Source organism: Lissotriton helveticus, chromosome 1_1, assembly GCF_964261635.1.
Source record: "Lissotriton helveticus chromosome 1_1, aLisHel1.1, whole genome shotgun sequence".
Lineage (NCBI taxonomy): Eukaryota > Metazoa > Chordata > Amphibia > Caudata > Salamandridae > Lissotriton > Lissotriton helveticus.
This window is the reverse complement of record NC_136057.1, coordinates 1326881250-1326898103: the sequence shown is the minus strand read 5'-3', so window position 1 is coordinate 1326898103 and position 16854 is coordinate 1326881250. Positions and strand designations below refer to the sequence as shown.

The following is a 16854-nucleotide window of genomic DNA, read 5'->3' as shown; positions in this document are numbered from 1 at the left end:
GTTAAAAGCTGATGGGTCTGTCTATATTTAGGATGGACTCTACCTGCACGTGGGTCAAGCTGGTGGGATAGCCTTCCCTCCAGTCGTCCTTTTCAGAGCGTTTAATGGAAACGTCAGATCGGAATTGCTTCACTATAGATCCATGCCGGCTGCTCATTGCACCTGAAGCACATGCACTGTCTGCTTCCTTAATCAGTGACTGCAGAATGAAAGCAAGTAAAATACACTTATTTGCAAGACTGTACTTTTTTAACAGACATGCTTAATGGCCTCAATTGGGCAATAAACAACTAGGCATATAAATATCTTATGTGTCGCTAAAAACTGGTTGGAAATAGCTTCATTACAACACTGAATTAACAGAGAAGCCAGGCTAAGTCAGTCATTTAAATATTTTAATCAGTATGATAAAGCAATCATAGCGTTAACGTCTAATTTTATGTTTTGCTTTAAGCATGAATTTAACCATTAGTGCTTGTGTGTTTTGAGTGCCTTAAGCAAGCATGCTAACACACTGCTAAGGATGTTCAATGTTATAATGCATGTCTATTCTGCTCTGTGTGCTCTTTTATCTAGAAGGGTTTGGGTGTAGTATGAGGTCACTGAAGCTGAGAGGCTGGTACTCTAGTCAATGTTTGGGTTTTCAGAATCCATGTGCGAGAGAGTTTCTCACCATTCTGGATGTGTACCAATTGATTACGTCATTCAGGGGCAAATGAGTAATTGCCGTATGGTCTACCAGAACAGGCAAGTTATCCAAAGTTTAAGGGTCATTACGTGATCTATGACATTATTTATTACATTACTGCAGCATCTGAAATGACATCATTGATGACAAGACTGTGCATGGTGGGGCCTACTTTCCACCTTTCTTGAGATTATGATACATATGTAGAAACTTTGATGAGCGCTATTTAGGTTTTAAGACCTAAATGGACTCAACAGAACTGTTATACTCTGTATCACAGGTTGCACTACAATTGACTAGGTGCATTCTCTGGAACCAATCTACAGGCAGTGAAGGGAGAGGATGTGGCCTAACAGCTAGATGGGTCGACCTGGAAGCTGGGGAGCCCGGATTCGAGTCACGGCAGGGACGATCAACTACCTGTGATTCTGGGCAAATCACTCAATCTCCCCGTGACTAACAATCTTCTCCTTCTCACATCAGGGCAGCTACATTAATAAAGGTGGTTCTAGGCCATTAACAGTTCAGAAGACACAAGGCATAATAGAGGGCGTCAGGGGTTGGGCAGAGGGCTCATGGGCCCAACACAGACCTTGGTGCCCCAAGCAGTCATTTCAGCAGTCCTCAGTAATTGAACACCAGGCCATGAGAACATCTACTGCCGGTGTGCACTAACATTAAAGGGACGCCATACCGCTTTGGCAACACAGGGAGAGGCGAGCGACCGCAGGCAGTATATACATCACAAAACAGTCTGCCCAGAGACTTCTTGACTCTCTCTCTGTTTCGCTGCAGTGTTTGGGCTAGGCAGGAGTCTTGGAAGCCCTTTGTCAAAGAAAACATCTACAAGGCAGCACATGGAACAACTGAAACTGGGACTCTGAGCTGAATCAAGTCAATCTACAAGCCAGGCAGCCTATGCCATTTCTGCTCTCAGACGCAGCAGTAGTAAGTTGTTGCCTCAACCTGAAGTATATTCCTCGCTTGAGGCGGATACGCACTGGACAGTTGTACAGAGCTTCAGGTGAAAGGGTGTATGCTGAGCTGACCTGCTGGACCATCTTATATCCAGAAACAATGGCAGTTCAAAGTTGTGCCCAACATTTTGGTGGGAAGCAATCATCACAAAGTGCATCTTTGTTGTAGACAAGTTTATTACAACACTTTTGCCCATTGTTTTTTCTTGCCTAGACAAGCAGAACATATAGTTATAGAAAATGTTAAAATTGCATTATATGTTTACAAACACACATCATGATGATTGAAAGGGGCCTCTTCACATTCAGTAAATGGCCTCATAACAGATAAGTTCTGAAACTCTCAGGGATGATAATGTAATAAAGACAGTATTGTTTGACTTTTGTGGGATATTGAGCTTAAGGGGCCGAGTAGGATGGCGGAAGGACCACAATAGCAAGGTACCCCCTGCATTTCCCAGCAATGTGTGGCAGGCACCGCATGGTGCCTGCCACGTAGTGCAGGGAAATGCAGTGCATGCCATTTTAAACATTGCGTACGGTGCTGAAGCCATCAGCACTGTCCACAATGTTAAATTCCCTGGATGCGCCCACCAATGTGGCGGGTGCATCTTAATTGCAGTGGTGGGACCGCTGCATGTCTGGCGGGCGGTCCAAAACACCGCAACGATGGCGGGCGGACTCAGGTCTGCCCAACATCGTAATGAGCCCCTTACTGTCTGGACTTCATTTACTTCCTATGGACCTGATAATGCACGTGTATCAGGGGTGCCCAAGGCTTTGGGATACAATTTTTCCAGTTTGAGGCCAGCTGAAGTTACTCCGTTAAATCAGGCCATCTTGGAGTAGCAGAATAGCCTTCACCTAAATGAAACAATTAGAGAAGAAATGCAAAGGTTGGAATTGAATCTATACTGCGGTGATTAGTGTTGGAAAAGGGACACTAGTGCAGAGGTTAGGAGGGAGATGTTGAAGCTAACATTGGGGAAAAATACATTAGGTCTGGAGAACCGGGCCTTATGGGCCAAGCGGCGCAGGGCACGCCTAATATCCCCGGGTTCACCTGCCTTGTCGAACAGAGACACGAGACACTCTGTTGAGCGTGGAAAATCAGGTTTATTAGCTGCAGCTAAGCACAGTGGTCCTAGAAGTACACCAGTGGCAAGTTCTCAGGAGACTGCCACTTAATTCCGTGGCGCACAATCTATTATAGTACACAGATTTACAATGCCCACTCCCAAACATACAAAACTGACGAATAGGAATAGTTCGAAAACAAGCTATCGAATGTCCAAAACACACCCTTCTTTCAGACCCCGTGTGCTCTTCTCCCCTCAAGTTAATCAACACTAGTGCCCGTAATTCAATTTGCAGGTGGTAGAACATGTTTGAATGCTTCAAAGGATAGTTTATGCAACAAGAGAATACACGAAGAGAATAGCGAAGGCCAGTCAAATAAGATAAAGTCAGAAAGAATGGTGGGATCCAAACAGTGGAGTAAGACAAAGATTAATCAGTCTAGACATGGGTTTAGCAAACTCGGCCAGGCCCTGACACCGGTTTCGTAAACAAGGACAAGGGGTTACTCTTTAACAGACAAGACACGTAGCAGCTGAAAAGGCAAAAACACCGTGTTCTCCGTGCTGCCCGAGTGAGGCAACACAAAATGGCGGCTGGACACAAAATGGCGGCTAGATACGAAGCGGAGTCGAAAACCACGGAACCTCAGCCCCTCCTTTTGCCATACTCAGGCAAGGCACAAAGGACTCATGCTAGTCTGAGTCAATGTCAATGGTCATGAGGTCATTGAGTTGTTGCTGTAACATCATTCTAATATTCTCTGTTTTCTGTGACACTGGCTTTGGAACGCATACAGTGGCACAAAGTCCACAGATGGCTGGGCCACACTGTAAACAGAGGCAACAAGAAAAGATGATCGCTAGAATCGCTCCAAGGAAAGTTAATACTTTCCATCCCCATGTGGACAGTAGTCCCCAAAACCATCCCATCACAGACCAATCTCCAGTATCCTGATGAATGGACTCGGAAATGACATGTAGCTTAGAAATGGCTTGGTATACTGTAGGGGCATTATCAGGAACGTAAACGCAGCAACTAGACCCAATTAATTTACAGACTCCTCCTCTATCTGCAAGGGCAATATCTAAAACCATTCGGTTTTGTAATGTCATAAGACGATCCGCCTGAAGTTCAACTGTCAGATTATTCAATGGTCCAGAAGTCACGTTTATGGTAGCATCGACTACACGGACTAGACGTCTGATGTTTCTGCTATTAACTATTGGACCCCAAAAGGGAAGAAACCCTTTCAGAAAATCTCCTCCCTCTTGTCCAGCTGTGTCTTCAGCATCAATAACCCCTCTACCATATCTCATATCTCTTTCTGTGGTGATCTGCAGGAGCAGTATATGTCGGTGGAAGAAGAAAAGCTATATAGCATGTTCTCGAGAAATATGTAGGAAGGCTCTATCGTGGCAGATAAAATATGTACCTTGGGATGGTACCAACGGTGAAGAAACTGCGGGTGTATAAACGTATGTATGAGAAAAATTACTCTTTTCCTGTTTGATCTTAGTGTTCTGACCATTTATTTGTAAACACAAATTACCTTTATGAGGTATAGTCCAAATCGGTGAAGATCTTTTCTTCTTAACCTTGTCAGTGAGGCTAGTGATGTAACGAGTCACATTCCACCCATCATATGCTTGTTTCTCATCCTTAGGAATTTTGCTAATGTCAGCAATTTTCGCCATCGTTACTATTCCCTTTATCAAAGGACTGTGGCTAAAATCTACTCCACCATTATAGGACCCACCAGGAGGATATCGAAGTTGATTCTGGTATGCATTAGAAAACATAGCCAGATAAGCCCAAGCAGAACCTTCCTATGAAAATGGGAGAACTAAATACGGCATCCCTCTCTCTGTATTATGGGGCATGAGCCCACAGACCCAACAGTCAGTAGTATTTACTACCAATTGATGCTGATGTAACAATTGGATAAATGAATTGTTGAGATATTCCGTTCTCCTCATCTGCTCATGGTCTGGGAGTGCATAGAATTTGTGCGGAGAAATAGTAGTAGAGGAAATCAAAGAAACAGAAGTAGGAGCTGGCTGCATAATGTGTAAAATCCATCCTACACATGCTAAGAAACTACATAAACATACTAAAATGCATAATGCTACGCCACAACGACTAAACAGTAACTTCTTATAATGGTTTCTTTTCATCATTTTAATATCGCCCCCTTCCATTTCGTTATCCATTACTCTAAAGGCGTTGCTCACGATAATCTTCCTTAATCACTTGGCTGTGATTGTTAGCCGTCCTATGACACTGCAAGTCCTGTTGACCTAGTCACTATTCAGGTCACAGCCTGAGACTCCTACCGTGACCCTGCAACTTGATGGATAATGGAAAAGGAATATTTTTTAATAAAAACAAAATTATAAAACACAAAGTTCAATTGTCCTTGGTCAACCTTGGTCGTAGGTTGTACCGCGTCTTGCCAGGTATCGTTTGGTCTTTAAACAAAGTCTTTGAATCTGACGTGTTCAGACGCAAGTGCGATGGTACAGCTTCCTGCAAAACGTCGTCGTCTTCTTTTTCAGAACATGTACAGTCCAGGCGTGCACTACTGAATGGTACAAATCTGGGTACTTTCTCACATTCACTATCACCAACACCTTCTCGGACCCACTGGTCATAAGGTAAAGGTAATGGTACCCTTTTGCAGTGCACGCCGTGTATCCAGTTTTTCTTCACAATGACCTTCACTGCTGTACGAGTGGTTAACAAGACTTGTCTCGGCGGCCCCCAACGAGGTTCCAGGTTCTTTTTCCTCTGGATGTTTTTCAAGCAGACCCAGTCCCCAGGTTGGATGGAGTGTCCTGGATCTGAGGAGGCCTCCGGCAAAGCGTTTTGGACCTGTTGAGGAATAACACATAATTTAGTGGTGAGGTCATGCAGATAGTCAACCAACAATGGATACGGAATGTCCGAGTATTTCTTGGGTCGAGGGACTCCCCAAACATTGGCTGGGCGTCCAAAAACAATTTCATATGAGCTAAGCCCCAAACGAGAATGGACTGTCGTTCTTGTTGAGAGGAGTGCCAAAGGCAAGGCATCAGGCCAGGAAAGGCCTGTGCTGGCCTGTATCTTTGCCAACTTGAGCTTGAGGGTGCCATTATAACATTCTACCAAACCCGCTGACTGAGGGTGGTTTGCCGCATGGAATTTCTGTCTAATACCAAGTCCCACACACACCTTCTGCATAATTTGGCCTACGAATTCACTCCCATTGTCACTCCAGACAATGCGCGGCAAACCAAACCTCGGGAAGAATTCCTTCAAAAGGACTTTAGCAGTGGACAAAGCAGTATTGTCCTTTAGGGGGTAGGCCTCTATCCATCTGGAAAAGGCGCAAACCACCACCAGGACATACTTGAGGTTGTTGAAACGTTCCATGTGAATGTAATCTATTTGCAATACCTCAAAAGTATACATAGGGGGAGCAAAATGACCTGCCGGAGTTGGTGTTCCCATTCCTGGATTGTGCATCAAACAGACAATACAATGCTTCACCACATTTTCTGCACATTTGGGAATACCTTCATTCTGCCATACTGGAGCCAGAAGTTTACATATACCCCTTGCATTGATATGGGCTGGTCCATGTACCATAGTAACTACAGGTAGTACATACGCATCTGGTAAAAACCACCGCTGATGCTCTGATAACTCCGTCCAACATCCCATCGTGTCCAACATTCCCGTACTCTCTTTCCACTTACTCAATTCTTTCTCAGTTGCTTCCTTCTGGATCATTTTCACGCTTTCTACTGTGTCTTCACACATACCTCCTTCTGCGACCCATCTTGCAGGGCCTGCAACGTACATGTGACTTTCAACATCTTTCGCTGTTTCTCTCGCTACTTCATCCGCAAATGCATTCCCTCGACCCACATCATCAGCAATCCTTTTATGTGCACTGCACTTCACAATCGCTACTTGAGCAGGCAAAGCAAGTGACTCAAGAAGGTTAGTTACCAACTGACCATGCTGTATTTTAGTGCTGTGGGAGGTAAAGAATCCTCTCCCCTTCCACAAACGGCCGAAACTATGAGCAACGCCAAAAGCGTATTGACTGTCTGTATAAACAGTCACTCTCTTTCCTTTTGCCAACACACATGTTCTTGTTAATGCAATTAACTCTGCAGCTTGCGCTGAATTCTGTGTAATGCGTGCAGTTTCTACTACTGTATGCAAAGTTGTAACAGCATAAGCTGCTGTCGTCTCGCCATTAGGAAGCTTGAAACAAGATTCATCTATCCACAGGGTTCCATCCTGATCCGCAAGTGGTGTATCTTTTAAATCAATTCGACCTTTAGTTTCTTCTTCTGTACGAAGAAAACAATCATGATGGTCTTGTATATTTTTCTCATCTAAAACAGGTAACAATGTTGCTGGGTTCGAAACATTACATCTCTTGATATGTATGTGACTAGCTAAAAGCGTCAACTCATATCCAGACAAACAAGCACTCGTTAAATGTTGCGTCTTTGTTCTGTTCAAAAGGGTATCTACTGCATGTGGCACCATAACATTGAGAGTGTGATCTAACACTAGTCCAGCAGATTGACGAATGGAGATCGCCGCTTTCGCTCTGAGACAACTAGGTAATGCCTTGGCTACTGGATCCAAAGTAGCCGAAAAATAGGCACATGGCCTTTGTTTGTCTCCAAATTGTTGTGTCAAAACTGACAATGCACAACCCTCTCTCTCATGAACATAGAGTGTGAAAGGCTTACTATAGTCTGGAGTACCCAACACCGGAGCAGAACACAAAGCAGTACGTAAATCAGAAAAACTCTTCTGACATTCATCAGTCCAAGGAAGAGGTTGGGGTGTATCTTTCAAAGTAAGTGCCAACAAAGGTTTGGCCAGCAAGGAAAAATTTGGGATCCATTGTCTACAATAAGAGATAATGCCTAAGAAAGCACGCACCTCTCTGTGTGGATGGCACAGACATTCGTGCAATTGCATGGATACGTTCTGGGGTCAATCGCCTTCCCTCCTTTGACAAGAGATGACCTAAATAGGTAACCTCTTGGCAACAATATTGTAACTTAGAAGGTGACACCTTATGATGTAAGTCAGACAAATGTTGTAGAAGTAACACAGTCAAATTTTTACAAACATCCTCTGAATCGGCAGCCACTAACAAATCATCCACATATTGTATAAGAGTAGCACCTGAAGGCAAAGAAAAAGTGTCAAGCTGAGATTTCAAAGCCTGACTGTAGATGGAGGGACTCTCACAATAGCCTTGAGGTGCACGTTTAAATCGGAAGCTACGGCCTCCGAGAGAGAAACCAAAGAGATCCCTACTCTCCTCAGCAATGGGAATGCTAAAGAAATCATTTTTGAGATCAATAACCGAAAACCAAGCTGCCGAAGCAGGAATCATAGTGAGCAAAGCAGTAATATATGGAACAACAGGAAACTGAGGGACAACAATTTTGTTGACCTCTCGGAGATCAATCACAAAACGATACACAGGTGGCTGAGAAGGATCAGTACGTTTAAGAACAGGCAGAACAGGACTATTGCAAACATTTCCTCTGGTCTCCTTGACCACACCCTTCTGAACTAAGTCATAAACAATAGCCAGCAAAGCTCTCTCACCATCATTAGAGATCTTATATTGAGGAATGCGTGGCAACTTAACATCAGGCTTGACAGTAATCACATAATGTGGAATTTGAAGCAAACCAACATCATTCGGACCCGTAGCCCAAAGCGTAGCAGGAAGTGAACGCAATTTGAGTGGCAACTGGTCTTTAGATACATACATTGGAGAAGTCAATTTATCACCCAAAGTAAGATGTACACCAGAGGGGGAACAATACAATGTAGCATGCAAGCGTTTTAATAAATCCAAACCCAATAAATTCTCTCCGCAACCCGAAGTCAAAAGAAGTGGAGCTTCTAAATCATACGGACCAATGGAAATAGGCAAAGGACAAGAAATAGGGTTACTAACTGGGGCGCCAGAGAATCCTACGGAAACATTCGTTAAGCCAGACAAAGGTGTCCCAGGGAGTTTGGAATGTATAATAGAACTTCTCATTGCACCAGTATCCAAAAGAAATGGTTCTGTAACACCCAATGCTACAATATCAACATAAGGTCCATTCTGATCCACTAGAACTGATACGACTCTCTTACTTTGTCTATGGCTGTCCTAGCTAGTCTGGAAATCGGGACTTTCACTCTCTACATAATAACCGTCATTGTAATATTGCGCAGACTGAGAATCTTGCTGATCAAAATAATTCATAGTATTCTGCGGAGGTAAGGAACGCTGTTCTCGAGACAACGCACCTCGCCCTCTACCTATAGGTGCTGACTGGAAACCACCACGACCTCGTGGCACGGATTGTCCACCAGTACGTTGTAGTAAAACCGGACAATTAATCTTAAAATGACCTTCGTCTTTACAATAGGCGCAGTGATTAGGACCCAACGGAGGTCGCGGAACAAAAGGTGTAGGTTTCCCTGTTGAACGTGTGGGAACCCACCGACTATTCTGTGGCCCAGACCAGATGGGCGACCTTGGGATACATGGTCGCGAAGCGGGACATTGCGCAACTTTGGGGCGCATCCAGACCTCCCGAAGTTTCGGTGTGGGAGGATAACATGGACTGGTCCATGTTCCGAGAGAAGACCGTCTATGTGGCTAGGGGCAGACCCAGGGCGTGGACGAAGATTTGGGGTCAGTGGAATGCATATCGTGGAGATATTTGTGCCCCTCCCTTGGTTGACGCTCCAGATGTGACCCTATCTCCCTAGGCTGACGTTCCCGAAAATTTTTCCTATGGTCTTAGGATTTTCCTGCCCTCCCCGCTGGCCCCCCCCCCCCCCCCCGGCCATGCCGAGTTTCATTGCTTTGCTTTTGTCTTCCTGATTAGTTGCTTTCCCCTCCGCCTCCTGGGCTGACTTGATTACTGTGCATTCGCCTTGTTTAGAGTTTGTTGTTTTTATGATTAATATAAAAATTGTCATGTCCTGTCCTATGCTTCGAGCAATAATTGGTACCTTCCCTGTGCCCGGACACGGGAATGATCGTTCGCTACTTATGTTGTGCGTTGCTACTAGCGGCCAGCCCGTGTGGTTGTAGGCCCATCTCTGTAACTCTTATTTTATTGCTCAATAAAAAAATGTATTATAAAAAAAAAAAAGGTGTAGGTTTCTGCAATAATCTTTGAAACTGTGGAGGCTGTTGCGATTGGGGCTGATCAGAACGAGGGGGATAAGCCTGTTGCAAAAGAATCTTCGTTTTCAAGTCTTTAGTCTTTTTCTCCGCTTTAGCCTTTTCTTCCTTGTCCCTATTCTCATAATACTGGGCAGTAGCTAATATCTGGGCAGTGGACGAAACGGCCCATGAACTCTCTGATTGTTTCAATTTATGTGATAATTCTGAAAGCAAATTAAAGACAAATTTATCTACGAATAATCGCTGTCCACCTTCAGTACTCATATCTTGACCACTATGGTCGATGAAAGTTTCTTCGAAACGAGTAAAGAAATCGGAGACACTTTCGTCCGTCTTTTGTTTGCACACTGCTAACTTATCCCAGTTAACGCGTACAGCAGGCATCATCGTTTTCATAAGAGCTATTATTCTACCGGGTAATTCCGTTATCAAATAATCGGGTTTGGCACCACCTATTTGTCCTGCATCTGCGGCTACTATAGCAGCCCAATTACCACCTAAAGCTTGATCATGATTTTCCTTACGAATTCTAGCCCATAAAGCTTGTGGGACTACATTTCCCATCAGTAAATCAATATCTGCCAAATTCATAATACACACATCAACAGTCTGGGACAACTCTTTATAATACCCAGCAGGATTCTTACGAGGGTCCGGTAAAGACTGGTTAAGTGCCAACACTTCCGATCTTTTCCAAGGATCATGTACCCATATACGCTGGAAATAAGCCGGGACAGCCGGATTAGCACCTGCTTGAGGAACTGCATCTCTCCATATTGTAGGAACTTCTCGCATAGGATATTGTGTCATTTTACGCTGAACCACAGGATCAGGTTCAAGAGGAGCTTGAGAGAAAAAGGAAGACCGGAAAGTAACAAGCTTTTGAACAGCATGCTCTACATCAGGACCCACAATAAGGCCCTTATCAAATTGATCCTGTATCTCGAACAAACCCTGAGGAGGTAAATCCAAATCCATATCTCCCCATGCTTTGATAAGAGTATTACACATAACATTAAAGACATATATCTGCGTAGGCGCATTCCATTGAAGAAAAGTGTCTAAGATATCTTGCACACTATACTGTAGAATACTCATGATCCAATTACGAGCGAGAGAATCTAACTTAATCTGCTCTTCCGGATCTGGAATCTGACTACGAGATTGCCTTCGAGACAAAGCAGGAGAAAAAGAAAGAGGCCCAAGAAAAGGTGACAAAAGACCAGAAACAGTGTTAACTAATCGTTGTCGAGCTGTAGGGGAGTCCGACACTAGAACAGGAAACAATGTATTCTGTACAGCAGTAGAAGTGCTAGTAGCAAAAGAAACTGAAGGTAAAGAAGACTGAGGCATAGAAAACTGAGGTACAGGAGTCGGTGGCAAAGGAGGCGGAGGTGGAATCACTGGAAGAGGCAAGTGTGCGGGAACCGGAATAACTGGATTAGCAGCAGGTTGTAATGGGGCTGCATTAGCACCTAATACATAAGGTGGAGGTAATGTCAATAGATGGGACATGAAAGGATCTTCGTCAGGACCCTTACTCTTTGAGGAAGTAGGCAACACAGGATAACATCTATCTATTGCCATACAATGCTGTCTTTCTGAAACTTCAATCAGCTGATCAGTCTCATTATTTTTAAACTGCTGGGCAGCTTGTAATATCGTCATGTCTTGCGCTTTTTTATCTTTCTTTGCTTGTTTAATTTCTTTCTGTTTGGCTTCCTTACGCCAGAGGCGGAAAGAGTCAAACATTGCCAGCCGGGCTTTTCTCTTAAACAAAATCGCTTCCAAATTATTTAATATATCGGGCTCAAAGCTACCATTTTGTGGCCACTGTAAAACACCATCTTTTTTCGTGTATCGAATCCATGTTTCATTAAGAATAATAGGACCAAGACCATGTTTCGAATAGAGCTCGTAAGTGGGAGTTCCAACCGGAGGAATCGGACAAGAATCCTCTAGCCGGGAATCCCTAGAACAACCAAAGCAACAGAATTTCCTTAACTTACTAAATCCAGGCATTTCGTAACGAACTGGATTTATTCCAAACGTCAAGAGGTTTTAAGACAATATAGTCACAGCACAAACGTACTTACCCCTTGGCTTCGATTAGTGCACTGATCGAATAACAAAAACCAAAACAAAGAGTGGGCGCTACCCACGAATACTTAACTAAATATTTTCTCACGCCAACAGATGTCCGTCTAACGTCTCGCGATACCAATCATCACCAGATGGGCCAAGGCAGGGCGACAGTCAGGGCAGCAGTCGTCAGCAGCCGTCGGAAAGGAGTAGCCGCGTTGTAAAAGACCTTCGGTCCACTTCAACATACAGGGGTCGCTCACGTGGTTCGCGAATCCTCCAGAATTTTCTTGCGAAGCTCCTCACGACCCTCGGGCTGAACCACTACCACTGAAGTCGCCCCACGCTGGGCGCCAATTGGAGATCCGGGCCTTATGCAGGGCATGCCTAATATCTCCGGGTTGACCTGCCTTGTCGAACAGAGACACGAGACACTCTGTTGGGCGTAGAAAATCAGGTTTAGTAGCTGCAGCTAAGCACAGTGGTCCTAGAAGTACACCAGTGGTAAGTTCTCAGGAGACTGCCACTTAATTCCGTGGCGCACAATCTATTATAGTACACAGATTTACAATGCCCACTCCCAAACATACAAAACTGACGAATAGGAATCGTTCGAAAACAAGCTATTGAATGTCCAAAACACACCCTTCTTTCAGACCCCGTGTGCTCTCCTACCCTCAAGTTAATCAACACTAGTGCCCATAATTCAATTTGCAGGTGGTAGAACATGTTTGAATGCTTCAAAGGATAGTTTATGTAACAAGAGAATACACGAAGAAAATAGCGAAGGCCAGTCAAATAAGATAAAGTCAGAAAGAATGGTGGGATCCAAACAGTGCAGTAAGACAAAGATTAATCAGTCTAGACATGGGTTTAGCAAACTCGGCCAGGCCCTGACATCGGTTTCGTAAACAAGGACAAGGGGTTACTCTTTAACAGAAAAGACACGTAGCAGCTGAAAAGGCAAAAACACCGTGTTCTCCGTGCTGCCTGAGTGAGGCAACACAAAATGGCGGCTGGACACAAAATGGTGGCTAGATACGAAGCGGAGTCGAAAACCACGGAACCTCAGCCCCTCCTTTTGCCATACTCAGGCAAGGCACAAAGGACTCATGCTAGTCTGAGTCGATGTCAATGGTCATGAGGTCATTGAGTTGTTGCTGTAGCATCATTCTAATATTCTCTGTTATCTGTGACACTGGCTTTGGAACGCATACAGTGGCACAAAGTCCACAGATGGCTGGGCACACTGTAGACAGAGGCAACAAGAAAAGATGATCGCTAGAATCGCTCCAAGGAAAGTTAATACTTTCCATCCCCATGTGGACAGTAGTCCCCAAAACCATCCCATCACAGACCAATCTATAGTATCCTGATGAATGGACTCGGAAATGACATGTAGCTTAGAAATGGCTTGGTATACTGTAGGGGCATTATCAGGAACGTAAACGCAGCAACTAGACCCAATTAATTTACAGACTCCTCCTCTATCTGCAAGGGCAATATCTAAAACCATTCGGTTTTGTAATGTCATAAGACGATCCGCCTGAAGTTCAACTGTCAGATTATTCAATGCTCCAGAAGTCACGTTTATGGTAGCATCGACTACACGGACTAGACGTCTGATGTTTCTGCTATTAACTATTGGACCCCAAAAGGGAAGAAACCCTTTCAGAAAATCTCCTCCCTCTTGTCCAGCTGTGTCTTCAGCATCAATAACCCCTCTACCATATCTCTTTCTGTGGTGATCTGCAGGAGCAGTATATGTCGGAGGAAGAAGAAAAGCTATATAGCATGTTCTCGAGAAATATGTAGGAAGGCTCTATCGTGGCAGATAAAATATGTACCTTGGGATGGTACAAACGGTGAAGAAACTGCGGGTGTATAAACGTATGTATGAGAACAATTAATCTTTTCCTGTTTGATCTTAGTGTTCTGACCATTTATTTGTAAACACAAATTACCTTTATGAGGTATAGTCCAAATCTGGGAAGATCTTTTCTGCTTAACCTTGTCAGTGAGGCTAGTGATGTAACGAGTCACATTCCACCCATCATATGCTCGTTTCTCATCCTTAGGAATTTTGCTAATGTCAGCAATTTTCGCCATCGTTACTATTCCCTTTATCAAAGGACTGTGGCTAAAATCTACTCCACCATTATAGGACCCACCGGGAGGATATAGAAGTTGATTCTGGTATGCATTAGAAAACATAGCCAGATAAGCCAAAGCAGAACCTTCATATGAAAATGGGAGAACTAAATACGGCATCCCTCTCTCTGTATTATGGGGCATGAGCCCACAGACCCAACAGTCAGTAGTATTTACTACCAATTGATGCTGATGTAACAATTGGATAAATGAATTGTTGAAATATTCCGTTCTCCTCATCTGCTCATGGTCTGGGAGTGCATAGAATTTGTGCGGAGAAATAGTAGTAGAGGAAATCAAAGAAACAGAAGTAGGAGCTGGCTGCATAATGTGTACAATCCATCCTACAAATGCTAAGAAACTACATAAACATACTAAAATGCATAATGCTACGCCACAACGACTAAACAGTAACTTCTTATAATGGTTTCTTTTCATCATTTTAATACCGCCCCCTTCCATTTCGTTATCCATTACTCTAAAGGCGTTGCTCACGATAATCTTCCTTAATCACTTGGCTGTGATTGTTAGCCGTCCTATGACACTGCAAGTCCTGTTGACCTAGTCACTATTCAGGTCACAGCCTAAGACTCCTACCGTGACCCTGCAACTTGATGGATAATGGAAAAGGAATATTTTTTAATAAAAACAAAATTATAAAACACAAAGTTCAATTGTCCTTGGTCAACCTTGGTCGTAGGTTGTACCGCATCTTGCCAGGTATCGTTTGGTCTTTAAACAAAGTCTTTGAATCTGACGTGTTCAGACGCAAGTGCGATGGTACAGCTTCCTGCAAAACGTCGTCGTCTTCTTTTTCAGAACTTGTCCAGTCCAGGGGTGCTCTACTGAATGGTACAAATCTGGGTACTTTCTCACATTCACTATCACCAACACCTTCTCGGACCCACTGGTCATAAGGTAAAGGTAATGGTACCCTTTTGCAGTGCACGCCGTGTATCCAGTTTTTCTTCCCAACGACCTTCACTGCTGTACGAGTGGTTAACAAGACTTGTCTCGTTGGCCCCCAACGAGGTTCCAGGTTCTTTTTCCTCTGGAAGTTTTTCAAGCAGACCCAGTCCCCAGGTTGGATGGAGTGTCCTGGATCTGAGGAGGCCTCCGGCAAAGCGTTTTGGACCTGTTGAGGAATAACACATAATTTAGTGGTGAGGTCATGCAGATAGTCAACCAACAATGGATACGGAATGTCCGAGTATTTCTTGGGTCGAGGGACTCCCCAAACATTGGCTGGGCGTCCAAAAACAATTTCATATGAGCTAAGCCCCAAACGAAAATGGACTGTCGTTCTTGTTGAGAGGAGTGCCAAAGGCAAGGCATCAGGCCAGGAAAGGCCTGTGCTGGCCTGTATCTTTGCCAACTTGAGCTTGAGGGTTATAACACTCTACCTAACCCGCTGACTGAGGGTGGTTTGCCGCATGGAATTTCTGTCTAATACCAAGTCCCACACACACCTTCTGCATAATTTGGCCTCCGAATTCACTCCCATTGTCACTCCAGACAATGCGCGGCAAACCAAACCTCGGGAAGAATTCCTTCAAAAGGACTTTAGCAGTGGACAAAGCAGTATTGTCCTTTAGGGGGTAGGCCTCTATCCATCTGGAAAAGGCACAAACCACCACCAGGACATACTTGAGGTTGTTGAAACGTTCCATGTGAATGTAATCTATTTGCAATACCTCAAAAGTATACATAGCGGGAGCAAAATGACCTGCCGGAGTTGGTGTTCCCATTCCTGGATTGTGCATCAAACAGACAATACAATGCTTCACCACATTTTCTGCACATTTGGGAATACCTTCATTCTGCCATACTGGAGCCAGAAGTTTACCTATACCCCTTGCATTGATATGGGCTGGTCCATGTGCCATAGTAACTACAGGTAGTACATACGCATCTGGTAACAACCACCGCTGATGCTCTGATAACTCTGTCCAACATCCCATCGTGTCCAACATTCCCGTACTCTCTCTCCACTTACTCAATTCTTTCTCAGTTGCGTCCTTCTGGATCATTTTCACGCTTTCTACTGTGTCTTCACACATACCTCCTTCTGCGACCGATCTTGCAGGGCCTGCAACGTATATGTGACTTTCAACATCTTTCGCTGTTTCTCTCGCTACTTCATCCGCAAATGCATTCCCTCGACCCACATCATCAGTAATCCTTTTATATGCACTGCACTTCACAATCGCTACTTGAGCAGGCAAAGCAAGTGACTCAAGAAGGTCAGTTACCAACTGACCATGCTGTATTTTAGTGCCGTGGGAGGTAAAGAATCCTCTTTCCTTCCACAAACGGCCGAAACTATGAGCAACGCCAAAAGCGTATTGACTGTCTGTATAAACAGTCACTCTCTTTCCTTTTGCCAACACACATGTTCTTGTTAATGCAATTAACTCTGCAGCTTGCGCTGAATTCTGTGTAATGCGTGGTTTCTACTACTGTATGCAAAGTTGTAACAGCATAAGCTGCTGTCGTCTCGCCATTAGGAAGCTTGAAACAAGATCCATCTACCCACAGGGTTCCATCCGGATCCGCAAGTGGTGTATCTTTTAAATCAATTCAACCTTTAGTTTCTTCTTCTGTACGAAGAAAACAATCATGATGGTCTTGTGTATTTTTCTCATCTAAAACAG

At 44.1% G+C, this 16854-nt stretch overlaps 1 protein-coding gene across 15 annotated transcripts in view; it reads right to left on the bottom strand.

Annotated features, from left to right (window-relative positions):
- Nucleotides 1–16854, bottom strand: part of LOC144823590 (uncharacterized) — a 739799-nt gene that overhangs the window by 209033 nt on the left and 513912 nt on the right. For 12 of the 15 annotated variants that reach the window (XM_078682228.1, XM_078682261.1, XM_078682304.1 and 9 more), the window contains one exon: nucleotides 44–199. The exons of the other annotated variants lie outside the window; for them this stretch is intronic. In XM_078682228.1, the coding sequence (XP_078538354.1) occupies nucleotides 44–199 (156 nt within the window). The remainder of the gene's footprint in view (nucleotides 1–43; nucleotides 200–16854) is intronic. 15 annotated transcript variants of the gene reach the window in all.